Source organism: Chelonia mydas, chromosome 8 (assembly GCF_015237465.2).
Source record: "Chelonia mydas isolate rCheMyd1 chromosome 8, rCheMyd1.pri.v2, whole genome shotgun sequence".
Classification (NCBI taxonomy): Eukaryota; Metazoa; Chordata; order Testudines; family Cheloniidae; genus Chelonia; species Chelonia mydas.
In genome coordinates, this window is record NC_057854.1 from 45,719,874 (window position 1) to 45,735,330 (window position 15,457).

General features: G+C 47.5%; 1 protein-coding gene across 3 annotated transcripts in view; it reads right to left on the reverse strand.

Annotated features, from left to right (window-relative positions):
* Window positions 1-5,145: 5,145 nt before the first annotated feature.
* Window positions 5,146-15,457, reverse strand: part of PRRX1 (paired related homeobox 1) — an 84,096-nt gene continuing 73,784 nt past the window's right edge. For 2 of the 3 annotated variants that reach the window (XM_007061190.4, XM_043521123.1), the window contains exons 4-5: window positions 14,922-15,103; window positions 5,146-6,129 (exon numbers count right to left, since the gene is read on the reverse strand). In XM_007061190.4, coding sequence (XP_007061252.1) covers window positions 5,991-6,129; window positions 14,922-15,103 — 321 coding nt within the window. In that variant the 3' untranslated portion in view covers window positions 5,146-5,990. Of the gene's footprint in view, window positions 6,130-12,522; window positions 12,592-14,921; window positions 15,104-15,457 lie in introns of all 3 variants that reach the window. The other variant, XM_007061191.4, reaches the window with a different exon arrangement.

The window sequence follows — 15,457 nt, forward strand, 5'->3', positions numbered from 1 at the left end:
AGCCACCAGGGTCCCTTTTTGACTGGGCATTCTGGTTGAAAGCCAGACACCTGGCCACCTTACCATGATGGACAGTCGCAGCTGATGTCTTCTCCCATCTCCCTCTCTGGACTCTCTGTGGCTTGTTCCTCCCTCCAGGGGCTCCCCTCTACTGACTTCCCAGCTCTGTTTAAGTAGCACTCTCCCTGCTGCCCCACCACAGCTGCGGGTCAGTCTTTCTAACAAGTCATCACACTTGGCTAAGGTCATTAATTAGCCCTTACTCTCCAACTTCTCAATGAGGCTGAGGGCTAGCTGCTAAGTCAGGGGCAAGGCTGAGCACAGCTTGCCTCCAAGGGCTGGCCAGCCCGTGACAAGATGCTTCCTACGTTGACAGAAGGTGTTTTTTCTGTTGATTCAGTTAATCCACCCCTCCAAGAGGTGATAGCTAGGTTGACAGAAGTTCTTCTATTGACCTAGCCATGTCTACACCAGGGGTTAGGCATGAATTTTTTCACAGCCCTGACCAACGTAGATAGGTCAATCTAGTTTTGAAATGTAGAACAGGCCTCAGTCTCCAGGAGCAGACCCTGGGAAGAAAAGTGACACTGGGCTCTGGTTCGACTGCTATTCCTCCAGTGCCCTGCCCTGGTGCTCTCTCCAGACTAGCGCAGCAGACACAAATGCATGATAACAAATGGAAAGGGTGGCAGGGGCTCCATTTATTGAAAATGCTCATTTCTATTCTAGTGCAAACATAGTATATTTTACATCACAAAGCAGGATATAATTTACAGAATATATTTTCACAAGATCTCAAAACCCCTCAGTGGTGTTTGCATCCAGTCCATCATCTTCCCAGTGTTTTTATTTCCCACCACCACTTAAAATTCCATACAGTCCATCACCACCTTGTTTCTGGACAGATCAAGGGTGGAGAGTTGCTCATCAGTATTTGTCCATGAGTGTCAGAGGGGGATATATCTCATGAACATGTTCTACCGTATGGGTCCCCAAACTTTGTGACACTAAGGGTTAACTAGGTAACATCTAAGGAGCCCAGACAGAATGCACCTGGAGCTTCCACTAAAGCTATGGAGAGTTTCATGCCTTCACAATCAGGCCCCTAATTTGCATGTATATTGATACAGTTTTATAAAATACAGAATAAACACATGTGATCACACTATTGTGCTTTTGCTGGGTAGATGAATAGAAAATTGTTTGTTGGTTGAAGTCATCAGCAATGAAAACCTGCAGTTGATCAACTTTGTCCGTGGACTATATTTACAAAAGCTGGTGGGTGCTGAGTGCATTTTTGGATGTGGTGGTTTTGCATCTGGCCCTTGTCGGGATACTCCCACTCTGACCTGGTGGAAGTTTACCAATGGGAGGGTGAGAATCCAGCAGAAGGGACAACTTCACCAAAAATAAAATCCTTGCCACCTAAATAATAAGGCAAAACCTGGAGACATTTCTATGGCTCCACTGCTGCATATACTTATACATGCGCATAACTTTACTCTTATATAGTGAATGCGATTACTGTCATGAATGAAGTTAAGCATGTGCATAAGTGTTTTCAGGATCAGGGCCTTAGTTAAGTCCTGGAATTTACAGGCATATCTCAGTTTAAGAGTGACAACAATTCAGGGAACACAAATTGGGCAACTTTGGTCCCTGGAGTTTGTACATTTGTCCTCTCTGAGCTGTTTTCCCACCAGCATGAGAAATGGATTCCTTTGCTGAGACTCAAGGTGATTTCTGCCTGCAGAAGATTCCTCATGGTGTATCAAAAAGTGGAGAAGGGCTAGGGTACCACAAAAATGCAGCATTCATTGATTGAAAACTTTGGCCCAGATTCTCAGCTAGCATCTGTCCTCCGTTGACTTCATCAAAGCCATGCCAATACACACCCACTGAAGATATGGCTCTTGATTTTAATTTGGATGTGAGTCCCCTCCCCCAAGCTCTGCTTGGCGCAGGATTGGGTGAACTGAAAGTATCTCAAGTGTCAATTTAAAAGCTGAGAAAGAAAGGAAAGCGGAAGCTCTTTGGGCCATTTCCTAGGACAGGGGACCTTTCAGAAGTGGTGTGCTGAGTCTTCATTTATTCACTCTAATTTAAGGTTTCACATGCCAGTAATACATTTTAACGTTTTTAGAAGGTCTCTTTCTATAAGTCATTAATATATAACTAAACTATTGTTGTCTGTGAAGTAAATAAGATTTTTAAAATGTTTAAGAAGCTTCATTTAAAATTAAATTAAAATGCAGAGCCCCCCCAGACCAGTGGCCAGGACCCGGGCAGTGTGAGTGCCACTGAAAATCAGCTCGAGTGCTGCCTTTGGCATGCATGCCATACCCCTGTCCTAGAAGTTCGCTATGGTGATTGGACCGCTCCATGCAGCATCTGATCTCAGGAGTTCTGTGAAGATGAACCATCACCCTTTAACCCCAACACAGAAACACAGTTATCCAAAAGGAAACAATTTCTCGCTGCTGGGAAAACTCAGCTCCGAATTCATAGTTTAAGACACCACATAGTATTTTGTGCTGAGCTATTTCCTTTCATCTGAACATCTCCATAAATGAAGCCTCACAACACTCCTGTGAGGTAGGTAAGTACTAGTCTCCCCATATTGCAGAGTAGGAGAGCCAGGCACAAGAGGTGAAATAACTTGGCCAGTGTCATACAGTGAGTTGGCAGTGGACACAGCAGCTCAACCCGGGAGTCATGACTCCTAGTGCCCTGCTAGATAATACAATGCATCTCAGAAAATGGGAAATAACATTAAATGCTTTCCAATATTTACACTTTCTTGTAAATGTATTCCTATCCCCTTCCAGAATGTATCTGTAGGCTGGTGCTGGAAATAGTGGATAATTAAAGGGTCTCTTTGTTCTGGCACATATCTAAGTCCCATTGGTTGTGTCTACGCAAACATTTTTCATTTAAATTTCTCCCTATTGCACTACCGTCCACTGATGGTAACAGCAGACAGAGGTTGAGTGTGAGCCAGTCACAGCTATTTTAACCACTGTGTTGGCTCAGTCTGCTCTGAGGGCTGTGCCCCACAGTGATTTGAACACCAGTAATTGTTGATTGCTGTGCCACCAGCAGAATGGCACTTTTGGTAGCGTAACGATAGTGTCATCCCCCAGGTAATCAAAAATCATGAGTCAGCCACCCCCAATAAATCGTAAGATCGACTTAAAAATAATAATTCATAGAAATGTAAAACTGGAAGGGACCCCAAGAAGTCATCTGGCTTGTCCCCCCGCCCACACACATGAGGGCATTGGGTCCTGTAAATATTGGGTCCTTTTTCTCTACTGTCTAACTTTTGAGCCTTTAGGTGACACTTGGGTCACCCTGTCTCGCTTTTCTCCACAACCACAAGGGTTAGAATTTTGGAGGGGTGCAGTAGGGGGATGCTAAATAAAAGCTGAGATTTTCTTGCAATCATGTGACTCCAGGACCTGTGGCTTTAGGAACCTGTCAAATATCCAAATAGAGTCATGAGGGTCAGCAGCCTTGATGCAATGGTGGGAAGTCTGAAGCGGAATGCTCGTGCCGACTAGGCAGTGGCTGGCTGTACAGAACTCTTAGGGACATCTACAACTGCACGTGACCCTGCTAGCTAGAGCTCAGAAGCTAAGCAGAGTTAGATAGAGAACTAGAGGGGTAGGACAATCTGCTTAAAAATCTGAACTGTTTTGAAGGGCAAATTCTATTCAAGTCGGAGGGAGGGACGGCAAGTCTATCTGACCGGCATGGCATGTGGACTCCTAAATGGACTGTCCTGTAAGGTTGGGCAGCACAGTTGCACCCCGGTGTTGGTGACTCAGCAGGAGGCGCTCATCCCTTGGATTCAGTCCTGAACCAATCCACACCAGAACACATGGAGGCGCCGTCTTTTAGATACAACCAAAATCCCGGCTGCATGGAGGACTAGCTCCTCGCCTCATGCAAACCAGCCCAGCACTGCAGTCAGTGGAGCGACACTGTTTACACCAGCTAAGGATCTGGCCCTTGGTTCATATGCTTTTTGCAAGTGTTAAGCCTGATGCTCAGGCTAAATTCTAATTGATATTCTGCCTACATAACATTTCACCTTCATTTTAAATGGCTGTGCGTGGTTTTAGAATGGTGGGGCCCATTGCCAGACCAAAGCCACATTCCAGCCAAAAGGTGCCTGCTTCAGCACCTAGATATAGATCTACGGTACTGTTTGGGAAATGCTCTGTGTAGATATAATCATCAGATCAGTGCCCAATGCTTACTCACATCGAGTAATACCTTGAACGGTGGGGCCATTCAAGGAGCAAAGTTCTACTCAGTGTGAGCAAAGGTCTCAGAACCTGTCCCTCAATGGCTCTCCTTCTGTACATAAGTGTTACTCGGCATGAGAAAGGCTGGCAGAAGCAGGTCCTCAGGTTTCACTCAGGCTTACTCCCACTGGCAGCAGCAAAAACACAAGGGGATCATCTTTCCCTCAGGACATATGCATGGGGGGAAACTTTCCAGGCACACATCCAAGACAGCTCCATAATGTTGTCCCTCCTCTCTCTAGACCCAGACAAGGTGGGGGGAAGTACAGAAGGCGATTTGATAGGAATCTCATTCCTGTCTGAGTCTCACAAGGGGCAGGGCGTTTCAGGGGAAAAAGCACTGCTGGCCCCTGCTGTCTTACCTTAGTGTGGAATCCCTCCATGGTTGGAGAACCCCCTCTATCACCTGGCACGGTGCCTACTGGATGGTCCTGTGTCTTCGGTGGATTTCCCAAGATCTGGCTGGATCTGAAGTGCTGGAAGGCCAGAGTCCTCACTTCTCTGGAGGAGCAAACCCTACTCACTCCACAAAGGGAACCTCACAACATGTCTTTCCCCAGAGCCTTGTTGGATGGGTTTTCCCAGAGGAAGAGATGATCTAGCCCTGAATATTGACCTCCTGATTTGGATCAACTGGACCCTGAGTTTTGCCTGACTAAAGACACAGGGATTTGGCCGATAGCTTGTAATGTGCTGTGGCCTTCTGTGAGATGAAATGTTCTAAGCATAAGCTATTTATTATTACTATGACCGTGAGCAGCATACGACCATAAATGGGAACCTGGCACTCAGTCTCTATAGGAACTTGGCTGGAGCACACACATCTTGAACGTTTTCAATGTATTTTTATTTTGTTTAATAAAAAACACCAACCAAGCTTGCATGTATATCTTATATATATAAATATATACAGTATATATAAAACAAATGCGTTTGGACAACACTTTTACCTGTGGCACAAAACATAAGGCATAGAAAGAAGCATAAGGCAAAGTCCTAATCTTTGAGCTCCTGAGCAATCTCCCCTATGCAGACACGCACTCTGGCTTGAGAAGGATCTTCTCTTCTTTGGCTTTTCAAAGAGGCTGGGCCAGAAATAATCAGAAAGAGGCGAATAAGTTCTAAACTCAAGATGGCTGTGAATGAAACAATGAACATTCCAGGCAACTGGACTAGAGGAACTCACCGCGTTGCTCAAAAACCCTCCTCAGAGGCTAATGATAACGACTTTGCAGCTGCAGCCTTGCTCTGGAGTTCTGGAAGGATACTTCGATCTCATGCGGATACAACGGAGAGGGCTTTGGCTTCGGAATTCCCTTTTCTAGAGTGAGCTGGGGCATAGGAAGTGAGGGACCTGGTGCTGAACCTCAGGAAAGTCTAGGGGAGAAGTTCAAAGGCTGGATCGATAGGGTTTCTTTTGCAGTCACGTATAAAATAAACAAGAAGGATGGAATTGTCCTTAACTGAAGAAGCTCATAGTATACTGAGCAGAAGCGATAAACCTGACACAAAGTGGTGACATTATCCCACAAGGAAAGAGGAACACCATAACTAATTTGCAGTTCATTTTTCTCCTGCTTTTGTCCCAATAGTCAGTTCAGGGTTTATTTTTCAGCATGAGCAAACTGCTAAGCAGGACGGGTGTCATTTTGTTTTACTCTTTCTTTGAGACAGTGTTTAATTGACTGTCGGTACTTGGTTCCTCTGTAAACTATATTCCTTTGCTTTCAGTCTCAGGTTGGCAATGCTGTTGGCCATGTTCATGCCCTGGGCAGGGCTAGCATTGGTACACGTAGCAGAATAGGTAGCCATGGCGCTGTTGGGGTGGAGAGAAGAGGAAAAAAGAAAGAAAAACAAAATCAGAATCCAGCTGCAAATCAGGGCTGCATTGAACTCGGAAATCAGTCGCTAGGTGAGCGGGTGCTGGCGTGGGCATACATCATGATGTATAATGTTTCAGTTATTGGGTGCAACATTCCTTACCATGACTGGACATTTTAGTAATTTGCCTTTTAGCGCACTGATGGATCACCCTGTTTAACGGCATTTCCCAGGCTACAGCCAGCTGAAGTCAAAGGGTTTTGAACCAGGCCCACAACGATCAGTTTATGCGACCAAAGTACACGAGAATGTACTACAAATAGTCACCAGATGCAAAGTTCACATCTGGAGCCAACCTTTGTCAAAGTTCAGGGGAGCTCAGGTCTGAGGTCCTGGTTCTAGAATATACCGGAAGGAACACACCTGCATTAGCAGGAAGATAGACTAGACACAGCCCTTTTCCACCTCTGACTTCTATGATTGGAGAGTCTTTCTAATGGCAGGTCTACCTTGGGAAAATTTGGGGGTTTACTACAGGTAAGGGAGCAACGGTTTTGCCAGTGCGGTGCACATATTCCAAATTGCTGGTGATATTTCTAAGTGGCCGCACAAGTCACAGCTGGACCCTTAGAATTTTATATGCAGTTCAGTTATATTTGCTGCTCGAGACAGAAACTTTCAGATGATCCAGAAGAGACCCTATTCCAGGCCAAGCAATTACCAGACCCATTTCACAGGAAAATAAACTCAGGAAAGTCCATTTTGCCACAAAGAGCCGGATGGACTGTGCCGCCACTTCCTGTATGGAATGGCAAGCAGTTTTCTGTCATCTGTGTTCCAGCCAAGTTTTGTCAGTCACTAGCGTTCATTGTTACATCACCTGAGTGGCCTGGCCAAGGAGAGAAAACTGAGCTTCATACCAAATGCCACCGAGAAACATAAAGAACAGATCATGAACACTCACATTTCTCACTGCCCAGCCTAGACACGGGCACGGTAGCAGTGCCATGCTTTAGCTTTAGGGAACACCATCTCCTAGACTACAGGAACTATTTGACTCAGCACATCCATTCGGACATTTTTTTTTCTAAACACTTCCTTTGCATTTTTGGTGGGGCTGTGGGATAAGATGGACCTTTATCACCGGATAAAACCTCAGCGGCATTCCTATCGGGACACTTTACTCCCATGGCCCTGCTCCATTTTCTCTGTTGTCCCTTTTCCTGTTTAACTGCTGATTGGTAACTGTGAACATGGATGTGGCATATCCCTTTACAGCCACCGTACGGCTGTAACCTGAGATGTCTAGCACCGATTGGAGAACGAATGCACGAGGTGTTACAGAGTGTGACGGTAACTACCACTAAGCATCATGAGACTGCAGGTGCACCTGGGCAGCACATACATGATCTAACAGTCATCTCCCATAAGGCCTGACCCAAAACCTACTGTAATCAAGGGAATTCTTTGCCCTGACTTCCCAATAGCCTTTGGATCAGGTCTGTCAGCCAAACTGGCTTTATTACAAATGCTCAAACTGCTTTCAACTCATATTAACTTTGTGGATGGAAAAGATACTCAGCCTGACGCAGGGAAATAATGGGGGAAAGAGGTCAAAACAGCATTAAGGATGAACAGCTTTGAATAAAATACAAACCCACCTGTACCTTTGTCCTGTATTGTAAATTTAAACCTTCAACCCTGAAGTTTTCCTGAGGTTCAATAACGTTTGGTTAAATTTATTATTAATATTTATTGGTATTGTGGTAACACCTAAGAACTGCAGTCATGGAGCAGGACCCCCTTTTGCTAGGTGCTTTACAAACACAGAAAAAAAGGATGGTCTCTGTCCCACAGGGCTTGCAATCTAAGGGTATGTCTACACTCCTCAAGCTGACATACCCACGCTAGCTTGAATCTGGCTAGCTCGGGTCCCAGAACAGGGAAACTGTGGTATCAGCATATCTGATCCTGCCTGGAACCTGGGGTAATCACTGCCAGGGCTAGCCCGTGCTGCCACAGCTTCACTGCTCCAATACCTGAGCTAGAAAGATTAAGGCAGACTTGGATATGTCAGCTTGAGCTGCAGTCGTACCCCATGATTGCAGTCTCGACATACCCTGTGCAAACTATGTTTAATTTTAATGCTACATCTACCTTTCCAGAGCAAAAGTAGAAATTACTTGTTCCCGAGAAATTCCCTGAGCAGTTTTTCAGGAACAATAGGTGTGGGTCATTCAGATAAAAGCCCGATTTGAACTGAGGAACTTGCAATGATTGCCCGATGCTGGTTTAAAGACCCCAAGGAAATAAAGTGCACTGAATGAGTGACACAATTTTAGAAAGAATCCTGAGAGTTTGATAGGCTACATTTCTCACGTGTACTGCAGACAATTGAGGAGTATCAGGAAATCAGCTCAGTTTGGGATTTTGTCAAGGCTATTCCCAGTTTTCTGTGATTTTTAGCTGTATCTAAATACCATAATGTAATTTATGCTAATAGGCTGGCATACACCCCTGCACAAAAGGCCATACACCACTTACGTCCTTAAAATACATTTTGTATGAGACTCAAGTCGTATCTGGGCCAGGGGGTGGGAGAAAACCTGGGGGGGGGCGGTGTAGGGGGGCCTAACACCCCTGCAATAGAAATACGCTGGGAGTTCTGCTCCCATGTAAACTTGTGCACAGCTGAGGGAGTGATGAAGGGGACCTGGAGAAGCTGGAGTGGCACCAAGGACTGGGCTGGGGAGCAGAGAGTGGGACCTGGAGGGTCTGGAATGGGCCCAGGAGCAGGTAGGATCCCCCAGGATCCTCCTTCCCAGCCTGGAGCCAGCTCCCGTTCCCTCCTGCCCCAAGCTGAGTCTCAATATCTCCCCTTTCTCTCTCCTACCCTTCTACCCTGCACCCCAGCCTGCCTGGTCCTTGTGCTGGCTCTCTGCCCAGAGGTGAATGTCATCCTCAGAGTTTTGAAAGCCCTCTAATGTATGGAACCCTATTTTCATTATACTGGTGTAGAGCACTCAGCACAACGGGGCCCAGATCTTTTACTGGGGCCTGGAGGAACTACCACGATACAGATAGTGAATAATAATTACACTACCCAGAATCCCAAACAGGAAGAGTCTGCTTGGAGAGTGGAAAAATACCGTAGTGTTTAGTAGCACAACTCAAGGTTTCTGTTTTTCATTCAGTTAAAAATCTGAACAACCTCATCTGCACGACTATGTCACAGATCTGGCTAAATTTCATCTCCCCTCACCAGCAAATGGGTAGACATAAATCCATAATAGGTGCCCAGTTCAATGGGATTTGGGCATCTAATTCCTTTAAACTCCTTTTTCCAAGCTCCATCTACACAACAGAGGCACAGCAACGGTGCTACAGCAGTGCCACTGGACCGTAGATGCTTCCTACATCAACAGAAGGGGTTTTCCCATTGATGTCGATAATCCACCTCTCTGAGATGTGGAAGCTAAGTTGACAGAAGAGTTCTACCATCAGCTTTGCTGCACTTACTGTGTGGGTTGGGGGCCATGAAATTTTTCTCAGCCCTGAGCGATGTAGCTAGTTTGACATAAGTTTTAGGTGTAGGCCAGGCCTCAGTCTTTTTGTTACAGTGGCTCCTGATAGAGGCTGGTTTGGCTTCAGTGCTAACCATCCTGCCTGCACCATGAATTATAATAACCAGGTGGTCAAAGGTCTCTCAACAATAACTTAGGATAGGAGAATTGGAGGAGAGACTAAATTTTCCACTCTCAACACGTTCTACCTCAACAGCAGTCGTCATACAAAAGAACAAACACCTGTCAGGGATGGACTAGGTATACTTGGTCTTGACTCAGCATAGGGGTCTGGACTAGATGACCTCTCATGGTCCCTTCCAGCGATACATTTCTATGATTCTGTGCAATGCAGCATAGAGCTGTGCGAATAAAAAAATTGTCAGTTTACCGGCAAGTCCAAAAAAAAAATAATTAAAAATTTCATTTCGAGTCTACCCAGAACATTTTTCAAAATTTTCAGAGAATTGAAAAGTAAAAGAAAAAAAAAGTTTCCTTCAACCCGAAATGAAATGTTTCATTTCGGTTTCAAGCATTTTCAATTGTTTTTTCATTAAATGAAAGGACATTTTGAGGCAAAAATGTTGTTTCAAGCTAAAAAAAACATCGATTTTGAGGGAAATATTTTGTTAGGGTTTTTTGCAAAATATTTTGAGGTTGCCAAATCTGCATTCTTCACCGAAAAAAAGATTCCGCTGAAATTCACCAGCTCTAATGCTACAGGCCTCTACAACGTTTCCAGACACAACAGCTAAAAACAGCGTCCTTGCAGCATCTTCGGCCATTATTGGAGAATACTAGGGGAGTCATGGAAAGGGGTTATTATACAACTTGGGAGCCTGGAGCTGGATCTCTCTTTCACTTACTTACATTGTACTATAGCGACCCCAGCCCAGTGAACTACTCCATAGTCTGCTTCATAGTTTGTGTGACTCTATTCCAGTGTATTTCTTAATCAACTCCAGAATATGTCTAGCAACTGACTGAATTTTGAGGGGTGCAGAGAACAGAGTACACACAGGAGAGCAATTGGCCTATAAAAGATCAAGAGTTGAATACCCCCACTGCTGTCTTCTTTTGGTTCCAACATAGGGGTGTTACATTTAACTCCCACCAACATTAAGAAGCTTTGTTTGCATACATTGTAAGATGGTGCAAAGAGGCCAGGATACAGGATTTGAAGTAAATACCTCCTTACTTCTAATTTTGACTCTGCTACTGTGTTTCTATGAGGCCTTGGCCAAGTCACTTGATTCCAGTGGAATTTAGGGGCCAAAATACTTTTGCGGATCTGGGCCTTAATCTCTCTGCTTCACTTTGCCCATCTTCTAAATGGGAATAATACATCCCGAGCTAACAGGGGTGCTGTGAGACGTGGTGAGCTAATGGTTGCAAAGTACCTCAAAGATCAGCGGTATGTGGTGTGGTTAAGCATAATGAAATGTATAAGCTCCTGGGTCTTGCCTTTCTCAATTATAGGGATGGCACAAGAGTTGACAGCAGCCCATTAACTTATTTTTCAGACTAGGATAGCAACAAGGGTGTATAAAACTCACTCAGGTGTTTCCAAGACCCACTGAAGTCATTGCACAAATGCATCTTTCCTGTGTCTCCCAATAGCAAGGCAGCTCTGGCAGAGATGCTGTGGGGGAGGGGGGCTAGGTGACAAGAGTTTTTCCCTCCCCCCCAGAAGCAAGCCCCCTGTAGACCTTCTTGTGATCACCCCAGCCTCTGTCTTGTCGGCTCTGCTGCTGGTGAAGGGCAGGGACGGTGTGGAAAGAAATCATTAGCACGGGAAAGCAAAGGCAGAGCCATTTATTTCCCAGCCACCTACCTCAGGCAAAGCAGATCATCTCTGTGGATCTCCTGCCTTTGCTCGCCTTACATCTGCCCATGGCCACTGCCTGCAGGTGTGAGCAGCAGAGACCACGAGTTTCCCCTGCTCTGCCATCCTGCCTTGGGCCTGCACTCTGCCCAGCAGAGCTCTAGTGCCTGCAGAAGGGATGGCCCCAGAGCACAGAGGGGTGTGCTAACTAAGACACGTGGGCTTCAGTAGCCCAAGTAGCCCACAGAGGAGTTTGTCACTGGGGGCACGGAGAAGGGGAGGATCAGTGATCGGGGGGGGTGGAGGGGGCGTTGGAACAGGGCTGCTTGTCTTTGAAAGATGAACTTGGGAGCTCAACTCTCCATGTCACAGCAAACTAGGGGGTCGCAACAGGAAGCTGGAGGATGTAGGTGTGTGCTGGGAATGGATGCTGACAGAGCCGGACCCCAAAATCACTGAGCCCTCTGCAGGCCACACGCTTGCCATTTATTTCTGGGCCAGCCATAATACTTTGTGTACAAACTGCATCCCTGAAGGGGAGAGGGCAGCCCTATGAACTGTGACCCTGAAAGGGAAGGGGTAGCCCTATCAACTGTAATGTGGTGGGAGGGGGAACCACTATGAGCTTGACTCAGGGCAGGGGAACCCTTATAAAAGGCCTGGAAGGGACAGAACACCCCTAAACACTGTGACCTGGATTGGGCAGCGCACCCATCCACACGGACCTGGAGCAGCATGGGGCACCCCTCTAAACACTGCATCTGGCCTAGGCCCACCCACCTAATCCGTGAGCCTGTCAGTTTCTTCCTGCTGCCACCCCTTCTGTGCTCACTGCCCAGGGCCTGGCGTGGCTCGCGTTCGAGCCCACTTCAGTCCCTCCTCTCCACAGCAGCCCAGACCAGCCTAGCCAGCTGGCAGTCTCCTCCTTGCCTTTCCAGTGACCATGCTGCCTCCACCCCATACAGCCCATACAGAATGCCCCCTGCCCCCTGGAAGTTACCTTTGCAGTGTCTTCTAGAATCCGTTATGAAGCCCCTCGTGTAAACAACATCTTGGGAGGGACGAGGATCTATTTTTAAAAGTGTGAGAGGTAGAAATGAGCCACGCGAGTTCAGCAGGTCCCTGGTACTGTGACCATAACAGCCATAGGGGGTGGGAAGGGAGCGGACATCTGCACTCATCTCTCCTGGACCATCTCACCACCCCACTCCTCCCCAGCAAGCAACACTGCGGGCAAAGCCCCCAAGTTGGGATGCATGCTGGGAGCTAACCCCCATGGGAAGGGGCTTTGCCAGCCAGGCAGGTAAAAAACAGAGGGCAAGGCCTGGCCCCAGTGTACAGGGCAAAAAAGTGGGTTCATTGAGGTCATCTAGTGTCACGACCACACTCCTTGTCTGTACAGAGAGGGGGCGTCCTCAACCCCTCTTTATTCTAATGTGAGGTCGCAGTGTGGACATGGTTGAGGACCACTGAGCGAAGGTACCAATAGACAGGGGATGCCACATGGTGAGTGATTGTTTGTTGCATGAATTCTGCGAGAAATAGGCCCGACTGACTTTGGACAGCAGAGACCTTTGATCGGGTACTTTTCTCTAAGGCCAGCACGGGGGATGTGGCTTAGCTGGGCTGACGTTGGGCTGTGACAGGAGGGAACAACAGCCAAAGGCCTCGAGCCTTTCATTTAAATTCAAGCCACAGTGCTAAAAACATCCTCCAGCCACCTATCCCTCCCCACAAGCCAGCACAAGCTGAGTTCTCTCCTTCCCCCAGAGAGCAGGCCCCCGCTGGCTGGGGACTGCCCAGAGAAGGGAGGTGAGGGCTGTGAATTGTATGAAGTGCAAATGCTAAGGAGACTTTTCCCCTTCTGATTTTGCACTGGCAGCATCTCTCATGGCCCAGTAACTCCCAAAACATGATATCAGGCCGGCTCCCACTCCTGGAGGGGAAAGCCCACCCCTCCTCCTTTTAGCAATGTATTTATCACTTCCTCCCTCCACCGCTCCAGAAAGCTCCCTCTGCTTCACGGTTCAGCGGAGAGGGAAGCCAGGCCCCTGTTTTGCTACCCTGTTTGTATATTTCCAATACTGGCAAGTCACCTACGGCGTGAGTGGGAGCAACCAGACCTACCAGAGCAACAACGCCAGTGCCAGGAAAAACACTTTCCATGGCAGCAATGAACCTCGCCTGCTCACGTTTTTCCCTTGGCTGAGTCTTGTCCTTGTTAAAAATAAAAGACCTGAGACTTTTAGAGCTTGTCAGCTTGTGAGCCCCTGAACTGAGCAAGTTCAGGCTGGTGCTCTGGGGCCCAACAGCTGAGTCTTGTTGTCTCCTTACCCAGCCCTGTCCCTGTGCCCTAGAGCTGACCAGACAATGCTGGTTCAACCCAGACGAGCCTATTGCTAGACCAGGGCACGGGAAGTTCCCAGAACTTTCCCAACCTGTCTAGAGATGGAAGAGTCACGTCAGTTCTTGGCCTCTCTGCTGGGACTGCCAACAAGTTAATGCCTGTGCACTAGGAACGAGAGAGAGGAATCACTCACTAATCTCATATTTGCCACCAGAAGATGACTTCTTTCAGAGGCTAGTGGCACCCACACCTGCGTTCAAACAAGCATCCCCTAGAGGAAAGACACGGAATTCCCTCTCTGCTCCTGTCAGCCACCCCAGGGCCCAGTGGTTCTAGTTTTTTAACAACAAAAGTGGCCAGGTCCTTAAAAGTGCTCAACAAAGGCTACCATTGTATCAGCGTTCCCTTACCAACATGGGTGTTGTTTTTGCGACCCCATTTAATCTAGGTGCTGTATTTCAAATGAAGCAAGCCAGAAATTAGTCACGTTAAATTCGATTCTTTATTTAAGCAAGCTCACAAAATGTAATGGCTCCGCCTTTCCCTTCTCCCTCCATTCTTTCTTTAAGCTGTCTGAACTGCGTAAAGGGGCCACAAAGGGAGAAGAAACAGCCCCCTACAGAATCTCCTGTTGCAAGGGGGTTCCTTGCCTGGCACAAGGCTGACATAAATGTTCTATGCTGGCCCCACTTGCAGCCCCAGGCACAGGGGGTGTGTTGAGGATGGACCAGGGGCAGGAGAGGTTTGGCCAGAATGCTGTGTGCTCCAGCTGTGCAATGCCTATAGGGCGGTGTTACAAAGCAGTGCAAATTAGAGCAGTGCTGGGGTTGCTCTAAATTGTGCCAGGAAGCCTCTCAGGTCAGAATTAGGGAGGCACAAAGGTGGCTTAAAGCCTGGGTGTGGGAAAGGAGCAACAGGAAATCCGTCCCAAGATGTGGCTCTCACAGGGTGCTCCCGGTGAGCGTCACTGTCAGATGAAGAAGGAGCTCTGAAGGTGGTGGCTGGACAAGGCCAGAGGAGGCTGATCACCTAGAGATGGGATATGCATTCACCTGTAAGGCGAGGCTGTTCCCCAGGAGAGATAGTCAGTGGGTCTTGGAGCTGGGCGAGGTACTATTGGCTGCTCCACCGCAGTCACGTCCCCTGAATAGGATTTGAGAAGGGAGGCGTTCTTGTTGGCCAGCATGGCTCTCTCGTTCCTACGGAACTTTGCTCTTCGGTTCTGAAACCATACCTAGGAGGAGGGGGAAAGACAGACAGGTCAGAGATTATAACCTGCTCCACTGATGCTCTGCTACTGTCCCTGCATTATCAGATACTTGGTGGCCCAGGCACCCTAGTGTGATGGTGGCCTGGAGAGCCAGAACCCCGTTGTGAGGAAAGGACCAGCAGTGGACGGATGCAATGTGTTTGCAGGAGGAGCTTCCATTATGCCTGAGCAGCTAATCATCTTCCCTACCCGAGGTGAAGCAGCAGCATGTGGGAGGTCAAGCTGGGACCCACAGGGGTGACGCTCATGAGCTGGACCTCTCCTGCTTCTGGATATTCCAGGACCCAGGATGATGCTGGTGGCTTCATGTCTCCACCC